Source organism: Mobula hypostoma, chromosome 20, assembly GCF_963921235.1.
Source record: "Mobula hypostoma chromosome 20, sMobHyp1.1, whole genome shotgun sequence".
In the NCBI taxonomy this organism is placed as follows: Eukaryota; Metazoa; Chordata; class Chondrichthyes; order Myliobatiformes; family Myliobatidae; genus Mobula; species Mobula hypostoma.
Window position 1 is genome coordinate 29679549 of NC_086116.1, and position 14769 is coordinate 29694317.

Here is a 14769-nt window from a genome sequence, read left to right on the forward strand (position 1 = left end):
AGTGACCATGCAAGAGGGGACTTGTGAGGAAGTCCACGAAGAGACCTATGACAACTCTGAAGGAGTTACAAGCTTAGTGGCTGAGATGGGAGAGACTACACATAGAACAAGCCCAGGTACTTCACCAGTCGCAGCTTTATGGGGGAGTGACAAAGAGAAAGCCGCTGTTGAAAAACATTCACATGAAATCTTGGCTAGAATTTGCCAGAAGGCATGTGGGAGGCTCTGAAGTCAGCTGGTAGAAAGTTCTATGGTCTGATGAAACCCAAATTAAGCCTTTTGGCCATCTGACTAAACACTATGTTTGGCATAAGCCAAACACCGCTCATCATCAAAAACACACCATTTCTTCCGTGAAGCATGGTGATGGCTGCATCATGCTGGAAGGCTTGTGAAGGTAGAGGGTAAAATGAATGCAGAGAAATTCTGGAGTAAAAGCTGATGCAGTCTGCAGGAGAACTATGACTTGGGAGACTTGTTTATCCGTAAGGCAATGACCCCAAGCATAAAGCCAAAGCTATACAGGCATGGCTTTAAAACAACAAAGCTAATGTCCTGGAGTGGCCACATCAGTGTCCAGACCTCAATTCAATTGAGAATTTGTGACTGGACTTGAAAAGGGCTGTTCACTCACAATCCCCATGCAATCTGACAGAGCTTGAGCAGTTTTGTAAAGAATGGGGAAAATTGCAGTGTCCAGATGTACAAAGCTGATAGAGACCTATCTACACAGACTCAAGGCTGTAATTACTGCCAAAGGTGCATCTGTAGCGATGTGCTACACACAGCGCTAGAATAACCACATGGAGTCGGTGAGTTAGAGTTGCGATGAAAGAGATTTATTCAAACTTCGCGGCCCGCTTTAAAGCCTTCCCGTTCCCGCCCTCCCTGGGCGGGATTGCTGTGGGGAATGTATATTCCCAGACCCTTTCTGCGCGTGGGATTTTCCCCCTGCTGGTGAAGATGGCCTGGCGCCCTTTTTGCTGCCGGCTCTCTGCCTGCGCGCGCTGTTGTGAGCTGGTTCGTGTGTGCCAGAAAGTGGGTCGCCACATAACCCCCTCCCCCCCCAGAACCGGCGATACCTCCCCCAATGTCCACAGTCTGGATCGGCCTCTGTTTGGGAGGTCTGCCCCTGCGCCGCGGTGCCTGAGCCTGGACCGGTTGCGCCAAGTCCACATGGGCCGGTTTGAGTCGGTCTACCGTGAATACCTCCTCTCTCCCCGCAATGTCCAGCACGAACGTGGACCCGTTGTTCCTGATCACCTTAAACGGTCCCTCGTAGGGCCGCTGTAGCGGTGCCCGGTGTCCGCCCCGTTGTACAAAAAGAAACTTACAGTTCTGCAGGTCTTTGGGTACGCAGGTCGGGCTCTGTCCGTGCTGTGAAGTGGGTATGGGGGCCAGGTTACCGAGCCTCTCTCGTAGTCTGTCCAGGACTGCTGTGGATTCTTCCTCTTGCCCCCTTGGGGCTGGTATGAACTCTCCTGGGATGACCAGGGGCGCGCCGTACACCAACTCGGCCGACGAGGTGTGTAGATCCTCCTTGGGCGCCGTGCGGATTCCGAGCAGGACCCAGGGGAGTTTGTCCACCCAGTTAGGCCCCTCCAGGCGGGCCATGAGAGCCGATTTCAGGTGACGGTGGAAGCGTTCCACTAGTCCGTTCGACTGTGGGTGGTAGGCAGTTGTGTGGTGTAGCTGTGTTCCTAAAAGGCTGGCCATAGCCGACCACAGGCTGGAGGTGAACTGGGCGCCCCTGTCGGAGGTAATGTGGGCCGGTACCCCAAAGCGTGCTACCCAGGTTGCGATCAGTGCTCGGGCTTGGTGATCTGTGCGACGGATGCCCCTCTCTCTTTCCTGGCATTCCACAGCACATCTGCTTGGGCCGCCACCTCCCGGGGGTTGCTGAAATCTGCGTCGGACAGCAGCAGGCATATGTCCTCGGGCAGTTGCTCTAGGAACGCCTGCTCAAACATGAGGCAGGGTTTGTGCCCTTCAGCCAGGGCCAGCATCTCATTCATTAATGCTGACGGCGGCCTGTCTCCCAAACCATCCAGATGCATTAAGCGGCATGCTCGTTCGCGCCGTGAGAGTCCGAAAGTCCTTATGAGCAGGGCTTTGAATGCTGTGTATTTGCCGTCCTCAGGGGGCGACTGTATAAACTCCTCAACTTGTGCAACAGTCTCCTGGTCGAGGGAGCTCAGCATGTAGTAGTAGCGAGTGGACTCCGAGGTTATCTGCCGAATGTGGAATTGTGCTTCTGCTTGTTCGAACCATAATTGGGGTCGCAGCGTCCAGAAGCTTGGCAGTTTTAACGAAACTGCGTGAACAGATGCAGCGTCGGTCATCTCTGGTCCAAATATCGTTTGGGCCGTCGGGGTCACCAATTGTAGCGATGTGCTACACAAAGCGCTAGAATAACCACACGGAGTCGGTGAGTTAGAGTTGCGATGAAAGAGATTTATTCAAACTTCGCGGCCCGCTTTAAAGCCTTCCCGTTCCTGCCCTCCCTGGGCGGGATTGCTGTGGGGAATGTATATTCCCAGACCCTTTCTGCGCGCGGGATTTTCCCCCTGCTGGTGAAGATGGCCTGGCGCCCTTTTTGCTGCCGGCTCTCTGCCTGCGCGCGCTGTTGTGAGCCGGTTCGTGTGTGCCAGAAAGTGGGTCGCCACACATCTACTAAATACTGACTTGAGGGGGAAGAATACTTACCCAATCAACTATTTTCTGTTCTATATTTGTAATTAATTTAGGTCATTTTGTAGAGATCTGTTTTCATTTTGACACAAAGACTCTTTTTCTGTTGATCAGTGACAAAAAGTCAAATTAAATCCATTGTGATTCAATGTTGTAAATCAATAAAACATGAAAACTTCCGGGGGGGGGGGTGAATATTTTTTATAGGCACTGTAATTCAACATCTATGGAGGGAAATAATTAATATTTAGGTTTCATACATAAAAATGAAAGTGAACAACCTTATTAATGGTACATCTAACTCTGACAATACCAATACTTTGTTACTATTGAGATGAATAGGGTTTCATCACCAAAGATACCATCCAATTATAATTAGATTTGTTTTACTGGGAATCCCATTATTGAACAAAGATGATATGGATTTCAAAGCTATCTAAAAATAAATGTGAAATATTTGATATGGGAGAAATATTCCTGTTTGCAGTGTTTAATAACTAGAATGAGAAACAGGATTATCGTTAAATTAATAATTGTCATTCAACTACAATTTGCTTTCCCTCCTTTAAACACTAACAATTTAAGTTATCATCAATTAAGCTGTTTGTTTCCTTTTACATCATACTATGGGAACTTGCTTTACACTTAATCTGTTACTTATTTTCCCTATGTGAAACAAACACAGAAAGACCCAAGTACCCACTGAAAAATTCATCACCAAGCTGCATTGCCACTACCCAGAGGTCTTTTAATAATTTGTCCTCAGTAAAAGAATGAAAAACGGTTTTAAACATACAACTGCCAGGAAAAGCAACATCTATACTGAAGTTTGTGCATGTTGTCATGCTCGGTATATTATGATTAATCAACATCGTGTGTGTTCTGTGGTGTTATTTTCTCTCAGTGATAATTTGGACATTTTTCTAAGATTACTGGATTTTTCTCTTACTCTCTCCTAATGTCATTACTGTATCTCCTAATCTGTTCCTTTTCTAGTCACATTTTCATTTTTCTCCTGCTTATTTCAGCTATTTCTTCAGTATTTCTCTTCAAGCAATGAGAGCTGCAGAAGTGAAAAAGGAGAATAGACCAAAACACCAGCCTTAGTCAATCCAAACAAAATATAATGGTACACAACTCTTTTGTCTGCATAGGTCTTTTCAACTGGGAAGAGGTATAAAAGACAAGACCAAGAGTAAGCATAATAGACAGCACAGCTAGCAAAGCTACCACCTCCAGTATGAGATACCAGGTTCAATTCTGACCTCAAGTGCTATCTGTGTGGAATTTGCATGTTCAATGTACGTCTGCATGGGGTTCCTCTGAGCACTCTGGTTTCTTACCACATCCCAAAGATATGCAGGCTGGTAGCTTAAATAGCCACTGTTAAATTGTCCCTAATGAATGGTAGAATCTGAGGAGGAGTTGAAGAGAATGCTGAGATCAATCTTCGATTTGTGTAAATGCTTAATGCACTCCCAGTGGACCAATGGATCTGCTTTCCAACTGTATCTTTGACTAACAGCTACCAGAGGACATACAGATTCAAAAGGCTGGTGATCACACAAAGTGACTTAATTCTAGACTGCTATGGAATTACACTAAAAATATTTAAGAACTGGTTAGGTTGCTGTTTTTTTTGTGCAACATAACGGCGACATTAGAAAACTGGCTGTAGAATCCGATTAACCCATAGTAGCACAACTTCAATAAAAACTAGAAAGAGATTCCATGACAAAAAGACAAAAACCATAAAAGCAATTTTTGACAGATACAACATTTTCATTTAGGTTTATTCCATTTGTTATAGATTTCAGCATAAGACTTTCAGTTGAAAATCAGATGATCATTTAACAAGTCACTCACCCATCTGGTTGAATGCACGGAACAGATACAACAGGCACCGTAGTACTTTTTTCAGTTAAGAGCTTCTGTGCCTTCTTTGTCTTCTGCCTTGTCTTACATTTAGCTTTTGTTGCCTTGTTAGGTGAATCTTTTCTACATAAGCCATTTTTTAGTTCAGCTGGCTCATAAATGTTTAGTGGCCTCCTCACACACCCTGGAGGTGTATGCACAGCACAGAAGGCAGTCTTTTTCACATTGAATGTCGTTGTTCCATTGGATTCAGTTTCTTTAACAGGCTCCATTTTCATGTACAGACCTGCTTGCTGAGCACATGTTACATGGAATGCTGTATAACAATTTGCTTTATGGCACTGGATACAAGCACCAAGCCCTTTCTGTTTGCAGAGGTAGCATGTCAGTTTCCACCTAGCTGCTGGAATGTTCTTGACACCATCAATAGGTTCTATGAATACAGTGTTAGCAAATCCAACTTCAGGAACCCACAGAGCACATACAACATGTCCCCACTGATCATCCTCAGTTTTCTTGAAAGCACCACCCTTATTTGGGCACAAGATACATTCAACAGATCGAGATGATGATTGCAAGCAACGACGGCACAACCACTGCCCTTCAGGTATATATGGAACTCCATAGCATTCCTGATGCACTGCTAAATTACACATGTCGCAAAACAATATTACATTACTGTTTTGACACTCTCCATCCATGCATATACAACAAACAGCATCTTCATCAATTAAAGACTGAGGATCACCTTGATTAGAATTTTCAAAGTAAGATTCCTTTTCCAGTTTATCCATTAGAAACTCAAACACATTCTGTGAAACTACACTCAAACCATCACCTTTACGCCTTTCATTTATCATTTCCAACCATGCGTAATCTTCCTCATCCATATCATACTCAACTTCGTTATTGAGCTCCTCTGCGGACTTCTCAATGAGTCGATAATAAGACGAAGGTCGACGAGGAGCAGAAGGTGGTTCATAATCTACTATCCTAAATCGTGGTTCCGGCAATGCGTTTACTTGAGTCTGAGCACCATGTGTACTTTGACTAACAGCATCCTTCTTTTTAACTCTATTGGATTTGCACCTTTTCGTCTTTACAAAAACAGGTGGACGTTCACTGTTTTCTTTGTTGCTGTTACATTCAACAATTTCTTGGGCAGTTAAGTCATCTTCTGAAATTATTTCCAAAGGATCATAAATACTAATCCGGTGTAACCGTCCATCAATTTCCATTTCAACCATTCGTTGTGCTTGAGCGTATGTCAGCATTTCACGGCTTGGCGAATGCTTCAACTTGCAAGGTGAAGCTGAGCGCCTTGCTGTCCCTCGTTGACACCTTCCTTTCCTCCTCATTGTTAATAATGAAGACAGCTGAAAAATAATTTAACAAAGTCAAAACCTCCAACTCCTGTGTTAACAAGTTACAAAACATTGCAAGAACCTTAAAGTTAAATTGGACCAAAACCATTAAAACCTTCTTTTGCCTGTAGAAAATTTTGCAGCCTAGCTATATCCAGACTGAATTGCAAACTTTTTTTTTAAATGTATTTGGCAATCAATCTTACTGGATCATAGTCAGGTGTTGCAGTGGACATTTCAAATTGATGAACATTAAAGCAAATATTAAATAAAGTGTGAGAAATTGGAATTAGACTGGTCAGATATTTTTGGCTGGCAGAAATACAAAGGTCTAAATGACACTCAGTCATAAAATTTCCAATGATCCTGATTTCTATGACTTTAAATTACTCCTTGAGGAGGAAGAGGAAGCCATAAAACTTTACAGCATAGAAGGAAGCCATTCAAACTAATCTTCGCTTATTCTTCACTAAAGCCTTTCAAATCAGAACTTACGGCCCTACATGCTCCTCATAGGATTGCAAAGTCCTTATTTCAAACATTGATTCTATTTTCTCCCTCAAAATTGCCCAATTATTTCAAGGCAAGACATTTTATGCTCTAACAATCATTGGTTTATTTCTCCCCTCACCATCTTGGTGATAATTCTGATTCTTCATTGATTAGAGGGTCAAGATTTACATAACTTTACAAATTAAGTGTCTTCCCTTCTCTGCTCCCATAACTATATACCTGCACTTTCTTATTACCTGATTTCCCACCTCTGATGGCAAAACTGCCTGCTATACTATACACTTTGACTAATCTAATTAATAGTTTATTTCACTGTATTAATATCCCCAGAGAAGGCAGAAAATCATGTTTTATTAATGCTTTAGCAACAAGCAGATCCAGTAAACAAATTTTAAAGTATAATTATAAATCAATTGCATACACTAAATTCAGTAAATTAAATATATCTGACACAAATATACAAGCGCAAAACAATTTAAATAATAAGTAACATTCAACATTTTTTTCTCAAAATTGAGATTATCTATTTTGATAAAAGAAAAAGTGAGCATTTGTTAAATGGTGAGGGAATGGGTATTGTTCAAATGGAGATGGGTGAGCTTATACTGAATACCAAGATGCAGGTCAAACTGGGTAAATGCTACATTGGTCTTTATTATGAGAATTGCACTTGGGAGTACTGTGAAGAGTTTTAAAATTTGTATCCCAAAAAGGATGCTCTTCCCATAGAAAGAGGAATGAAGATTCAGTAAACTGATTGGCTGGACAAGGGCGATATTAAGGAGTCTAGATTGTGTTCATTGGAATTTAGAATGAGGTAGTTTTATCAACTGACAAGATTGTTGAAAGACCTAGTCGACAGATTAAATGCATGAAGGATGCTTCTCCTGATTGAAGAGCCTAAGACCTGGGACACAGTTTAAGAATAATGCTATTTAGCACTGAAACAAAGAAAGAAACTCTTTACTTTAGGGTTACGACCATTTGGACTGCTCTATCCTAAAATGCTGAGAGTGTAAATCACTGAGTTCAATAAAAACAGACTGAGAAGATATCTGGATGTTAAGGAAATACGATGGATGACTGAGGCTGAAGATCAGCCATAACCTTAATAACAGACAAGATGCAAAGAGCCAAATGGCCTACTGCTTATGCTACATTTTTTTTATGTTTGCAACTAGCAAAGATATCCTGATTTTTACATATTCTGCACTAATCACTGAAATGGGTAGCTAATACTTTTTCCAAATTATACTGTTCCTTACCAGACTGCCTACTATTCTTTAAAGTTCACTAGTGCTTGAATTTAGCAGCAATAATTCTCAAGTACCCAGTTTTCATGTGCAAAGTGACATGAAGATTGTCAACTGAGAAAACCATCACATTTAAGCATTACGCCACCAAACATCGATGCCGATTTCCCTGATGGGACACTCCAGTGATGTCCACCAACAGACTAACAGCAATTTCCTCCTGAATTCTAGGAAGACCAAAAGCCAATAAAGATTTGACGTGACATCTAAAACTTTAACAAATTTCCATAGATGTATAGTGGAGAGAATATTGACTGGCCGTGTCACAGCCTGGTATGAAAACACCAATGCCCTTGGACTGAAAATCCTACAAATCCTCCAGTCCATCATAGGTATAGCCCTCCCCATCATTGATCACATCTACCTAGGAGCACTAACCATAATCAGGGACACATACCACCCAGGTCATGCTCTCTTCTTGCTACTGCCATCAGGAAGAAGGTGTAGGAACCTCCGAACTCACATCACCAGTTTCAGGAACAGTTACTACTCCTCAACCATCAGGCTCTTGAAACAAAGCAGATAACTTCACTTGCCCCTTCACTGAAGTGTTCCCACAATCTACAGACTCACTTTCAAGTACTCTTCATTTCAAGTTCTTGATGTTTATTGTTTCAATGCCTACTTTGAAAGGGAGAATATAACTACAGTTGTGAAGAACCCTGCTGCATTCAGTGACCTCTGTCTCGGAGACCGATATTAGGCTATGTTTAAGGAGAGTGAACCCTCGCAAGGCGGAAGGCCCTGATGGCTCTGAAAACTTGGGCTCTGAAAACAGCTGGTAGGAGTATTCAAGGACATTTTCAACCTCACACTGCTATGGTTGAAAGTTCCCATCTGCATCAAAAAGGAAACATCATACCAATGCCTAAGAGTAATGTGAGCTGCTTTAGTGACTATCGCCCAGTAGCACTCACATCTCCGGTGCTGAAATGCTTTGAGAGGTTGATCATGGGTAGAATTAACTCCTGCCTCAGCAAGGACCTGGACCCACTGCAATTTGCCTATCACCACAATAGGTCTATGGTAGACGTAATCTCAAAGGCCCTTTACACGGCCTTAGATCACCTGGACAATACAAACACCTATGTCAGGTTGCTGTTCGTCGACTATAGCACAGCGTTTAACAGCATCATTCCCACAGTGCCGATCAATAAGCTACAGATCATGGGCCTCTGTACCTCCCTCTGTAATTGGATCTTCAACTTCCTAACCTGGAGATGGCAATACTTTATATTTTATTGTTGCCAAACAATTGGTACTAGAACGTACAATCATCACAGCGATATTTGATTCTGCGCTTCCCACTCCCTGGATTACAAATATTAAATATTAAAAATAAAATAGTTAAAATTAGTAATTATTAAAAATTTAAATTATAAATCATAAATAGAAAATAGAAAAATGGGAAGTAAGGTAGTGCAAAAAAAAACCGAGAGGCAGGTCCGGATATTTGGAGGGTATGGCCCAGATCCGGGTCAGGATCCCTTCAGCAGTCTTATCACAGTTGGAAAGAAGCTGTTCCCAAATCTGGCCGTACGAGTCTTCAAGCTCCTGAGCCTTCTCCCGGAGGGACGAGAGATGAAAAGTGTGTTGGCTGGGTGGGTCGTGTCCTTGATTATCCTGGTAGCACTGCTCCGACAGCGTGTGGTGTTAAGTGAGACCAGGGACGGAAGATTGGTTTGTGTGATGTGCTGCGCCGTGTTCACGATCTTCTGCAGCTTCTTTCGATCTTGGACAGGACAACTTCCAAACCAGGTTGTGATGCAATCTGGACAGATTGACTATAATATCTCCTCCTAGCGTACCTCAGGCATATGTGCTTAGCTCACTGCTCTACTCCCTTTATACCCATGACTGTGTGGCTAGGTATACCTCAAATACCATCTATAAATTTGCTAATGATACCACGGTTGTTGGCATAATCTCAGATTAAGATGAGAGGGCGTACAAAAGCGAGATATAGCAACTAGTTGAGTGGTGGTGCTGCAGCAACAACAACCTTGCACTCAAGTAAGAAGAAAGAGCTGATTGTGGACTTCAGGAAGGGTAAGACAAAGGAACATGAACCAATCGTCATGGAGGGATCAGAAGTGGAGACAGTGAGCAATTTCAAGTTCCTGGATGCCAAGATCTCTGAGGATCTAACCTGGTCCCAAAATATCAATGCAGCTATAAACAAGGCAAGACAGCGATTATACTTCATTAGGAGTTTGAAGAGATTTGGTATGTCAACAGATACACTGAAAAACTTCTATAGATGTACCGTGGAGGGCATTCTGACAGGCTGCATCACTGTCTGGTATGGGGGTTGACTGCACAGGACTGAAAAAAGCATCAGGAAGTTACAAAATCAGTCAGCTCCATCTTGGGCACTCGTCTCCATAGTATCAAAGACAACTTCAAGGAGCAATGCCTCAGAAAGGCAAGTTCCGTTATTAAGGACCCCCATCACCTCTTTTCATTGTTACCCTCAGGAAGGAGGTACAAAAGCCTGAAGGCACACACTCAGCAATTCAAGAATAGCTTTTTCCCCTCTGCCATATGATTTCTAAATGGACAGGGAACCCATGAACACTATCCACATAATTTTCCTTTTTTTTTTAAATACACACACACACACACACACAGTCACTCATATACAATCATCTATATTATCATGTATTATTGTATTGCTGCTGCTAAGTTAACCAATTTCACAATATACGCTGATGATAATAAACCTGAATCTGATTTATTATCATTATTTCTTTTTGTGTTTGCGCAGTTTGTTGTCTTTTGCACACTCATTGGACACCCAAGTTAGTGAGGTCTTTCACTGATTCTGTTACGGAATTACTGAGTATACCTGCAAGAAAATGAATCTCAGGGTTGTATATGATGACATATATGTACTTTGATAATAAATTTATTTTGAGCTTTTGAACTTTGCAATCTGCCACAAATTGTTGCACCAGACACAAACCCAGACTCCATAATTAAAAAAATGTTTCTTCACAGAAGATAAACTAAATTAAACACCAACTACAAAATCCAAATTTGTAAATCTATCAAGAATGATTCTGTTTATTTTTGGCCTGATTTCCTCAAACAAGATTACTTTTTCCAATAAGGACAGATTAAATAATTTTAACACATCAATCAACTTAATTTGAAAGCAATTTGCAATACCAAGAGAAACCTGAACACATTTAGTCATTTAGAGAAACAAAAGATAAAGAATGTGTAGGCACTTCATGACTGATCCTACATTATGTTTACTTCTGTCTAAAAACAGAAGCCTATGTTCTCACTTAATGACTAAGTTCAAACCCACAAACAAAAATATTGCTGTCCTATTACACGCAAAAAAAAATTTAAATCCCTCAAGATCTCAAGCCAACATCGGCAATTTTGAACAACCAGTAAATCTATGCCAGAATTCCCGAAGTATTCAATGAGAATACGCACAAAGTACAGCTATGCTGAGTGTATTAACATTAATTCCATAGGTATACTGATACAATTTCAACACCTCTGCTATGTAGACGATACAGTCCTGATAGCAAAACAGTGAAGTAAATTTACAGAAACTAGTATCTACCATCAACACAGAGAGTGAAAGACTTGGCCTAACCTTAAACAAAAAGAAACTGAAGTAATGGTAATATCAAATAAACCTGATATCCCAAACTGTAGCAACACACATAAAAATTGCTGGTGAACGCAGCAGGCCAGGCAGCATCTATAGGAAGGGGTACAATCGACGTTTCGGGCTGAGACCCTTCGTCAGGACTAACTGAAAGAAGAAGAACTCTTTCAAGTTTGCAATCCCAAACTGTAGGATCGTATTGGGAAATGAAATCCTGGAACAAGTTCACAACTTCAAGTACATTGGATCATGGGTAACATCTGATGGCAAATGCAAAACAGACATAAAAGCAAGAATAGCAATGGCAAGAACAGCATTTACAGAAATGAGAAACATCCTAACGAACAAGAAAATAGCAACCAACATCCGCCTTAGAACTCTCAGCTGCTACATTCTTCCTATATTGATGTACGGCTGCGAGGCATGGACCATCACAAATGCAATGGAAAAAAGAATCAATGCAGCAGATGTGGTTCCTCAGAAGAATGCTATGCATATCACATATGGACAGGATAACCAATGAAGAAGTTCTACAGAGAACGAAAATAAAACATACATGACAAAAAAAAAATCAGAAAAAAGCAATCAAAATACTTTGGACACATCATGTGAAGAGAGACATTAGAACATTTAGTTACAACTGGAAAGCTGGAAGGAAAAAGAAGCAGAGGCAGACAGAATGAAAATGATAGATGGAATAACATCATGGTTAGAAACAGGGGAGGCAACAACTACAATTCAGAGGGTCAGGGGCCGTGATGCATGGAGAGACACGATCGCCCACGCCGAACAGCAAGGCATCTGAATGAATGATACTGATAACATACAGCTTCCATTCTACATCATCTCTCAATATTTGTACCACAAATCACTTAGATGTGGGTAAAACTTGACACTACAATAGAAGAGAAATAAAGCTAAAACCTTAGGATGCGTGTACTTGTCACCAACTCAATGTTTTGCAAGCTACATTAGAGGCTTCTATGTCCAGCTTCCAATGCCTTGCTTGTTCCAACTCAAGAATGTTAACTTCAGCATCACATTTTCCTTGCTAGCATGTAGTTTAGCTCATCTGTAGTTTAACCACTTCTGTGATAAACAAGCAGAATAAGGTAAAAATGCCAATAAGGTACAAAACAATGATGAAGTTTTGAGGAGTGGGAGGTCATCTAGTAAAAGAAATGTAAAAATAAAAGTCTAGAAAGAACCAAGGAATTGATGTGCACTCTACTTGCCAAAGCTTAGTGAGATATTGTTTTATTGGTGTAGTCTGCTAAATTAATGTAATCAACCAAACAGTTCTGAAAACTTATTCAGGAGAATTAAGCCTTAAAACATTAGCAATGCTTGAAGGCATAAGTCTGGTAATAGCTGGGTTTTGAACTTTCTACAGTTGACCTCTTAAAATAAGAATACATTTTACAGATAATTATAACTTTTTTGAAGTTAGGCTACAATGGTGGATAATTTGAAAACATTCCAGAAAGAGGTCTTTCATTCTAACAGGATGAAGTCTCAGAAAAAAATACATCAGATTTCAATCTACATTCAAATTATGCTTATTAAGCATTGTTAAAACACAGCTGAGTTCACTGTACATTCAGCCCCTGTGATGGAGAACACCAGGAACATGGTTGGAAACATGGTTCCGCTCTTTTCCTCCCGGGTGGAAAAGAGCGGAACTATAGATCTAACCCATAAATCAGACACAAGTTAGGCTCATCTGATCTGATCAGTTTCACCTCCAGGGCCAAATAGGCTTCATCACAGTCCCACAACATGCCATCAGGTAGACAGGTACAAGAGCCTCACGACTTGCACCACCAGGTTCAAGAAATCACGACCCCTCAACCATCAGGTTCTTCAATAAAAATTAATCACTTGCCCATCCATTGAGATGTTCCCATAACCAATGGACTCACTTTAAAGACTCTTTATCTAATGTTCTCCTTATTATTGCTATTATAGCAATGATGGCTCAAGGATCAGAATTGTGCTTTTTCAATGACTTGCATGAAGGGACAAAATGTATTTCAATATCTCATCTCTTAATCTCACGTACTCGTTACTCATCACTATTTACTTATATTTGCATTTGCACAGTTTGTTGTCTGATCCTGTTAATGGCTACTATTCCACAGACTTGCTGAGTATGCCCACAGGAAAATGAATCTCGGGGCAGTATATGGTGACATGTATGTACTTTGACAATAAATTTACTTTAAACTTTCAACCTTACAGGCGGGCCTCAAAATCTGGGCTCTCTCGCCGACGGGAAGCGCCGGCCAACCCGGAAGTAGGTCCCGGCCGGGGCCCGGGGAGGCGCCGTGACGTCACTGCGGCAGGAGCGTCCCCGGGCCTATTTGAATGAGCGGCGGCAGCGCGCCCAGGCGACACGCCCGATATCACCCACCCACCAATAAACCCCTTACTGTACCTTCCGCCCCTCCCCCACATGCCCGCTGAGCTCCGGTACTTCCCCGCACTCCGGGAGGTAAACCCAAACTTGCCGCAAAAAAAGCTGCGACTGAAAACATGGCGCCCGACAATAACCAGGAGCCAACCGTCGGCGCAAGGCAGCAAGGTGAACGGCAGCGACCCTCCCCTCAGGGCCTAACTTACCGCCTGTCAAGAAGAGCTTAAGGGACGGTGTTCGAAGCCGAAGAGCCCCCGACTCCACTCGGAAGGCGCTCATGAAACGGGCGCCGCGCAAACACACACACACACCAGTCGCCTTCCTCCTCCTCCGCCGCCGCCGCCTCCCTCAGCCTGAACTCACGCGCCGCCGCCGTCTCCTCCTCCTCCCGCTCCCGCTCGCGCCGCGCGGCCAACTGTCACCAAACGCGCCAACGTTCGGCTCGCAGGTGCCGCCACAGCGGGAGCCTGTGCGCGCGTTGGATGCGTGTGCAAGCGCGGTGCGGTTTCTTTCTTTCTTTCCACTCCTTCCCTTCCCCCTCCTTTTTTTCGCTTCCACTTCTTTCTCGAAAGCTCTGTTGCTGTGTAAGTGTGTGTGTGTGTTTTTTTTCCCTTCCCCTTCTTCAACAACAATGCACCGTTTCGGTTACACAAGACGTCGGGGGCGCTGACGTCAGGCGCAGACCCCCGCTGGCAGCCAACCATCGTTGGTTAAGTGGCCGCGAGACGGGGAGGGGGAGCATGCGCGACCAATCAGCGGGCGGAGATGGCGTCGCGGGCGATCGCTCGCCCTTTTACCGCCCGTCCTGGGCAAGTCAGGGCCGGGTTGAAAGATGTTTAAGTGTTATTTGGCACAGTAGTATCTTTCATTATACTCTTTTTATCAGACCTTTGTTTCCTACGGCGTGGAAAAGTGCTCAGAACTCTGAAGGGCCGGAGCCCAATGGCGATTACCGGAAGTGAGCCG

The 14769-nt window shown here is 42.8% G+C and overlaps 1 protein-coding gene across 1 annotated transcript in view; it reads right to left on the reverse strand.

The window, feature by feature from the left end:
• Positions 1–14442, reverse strand: part of brd1a (bromodomain containing 1a) — a 56971-nt gene extending 42529 nt beyond the window's left edge. Inside the window, exons 1-2 of the mRNA XM_063072586.1 lie at positions 14010–14442; positions 4558–5942 (exon numbers count right to left, since the gene is read on the reverse strand). Of these exons, the coding sequence (XP_062928656.1) occupies positions 4558–5924 (1367 nt within the window). The 5' untranslated portion in view covers positions 5925–5942; positions 14010–14442. The remainder of the gene's footprint in view (positions 1–4557; positions 5943–14009) is intronic.
• Between the last annotated feature and the right edge of the window lie 327 nt (positions 14443–14769).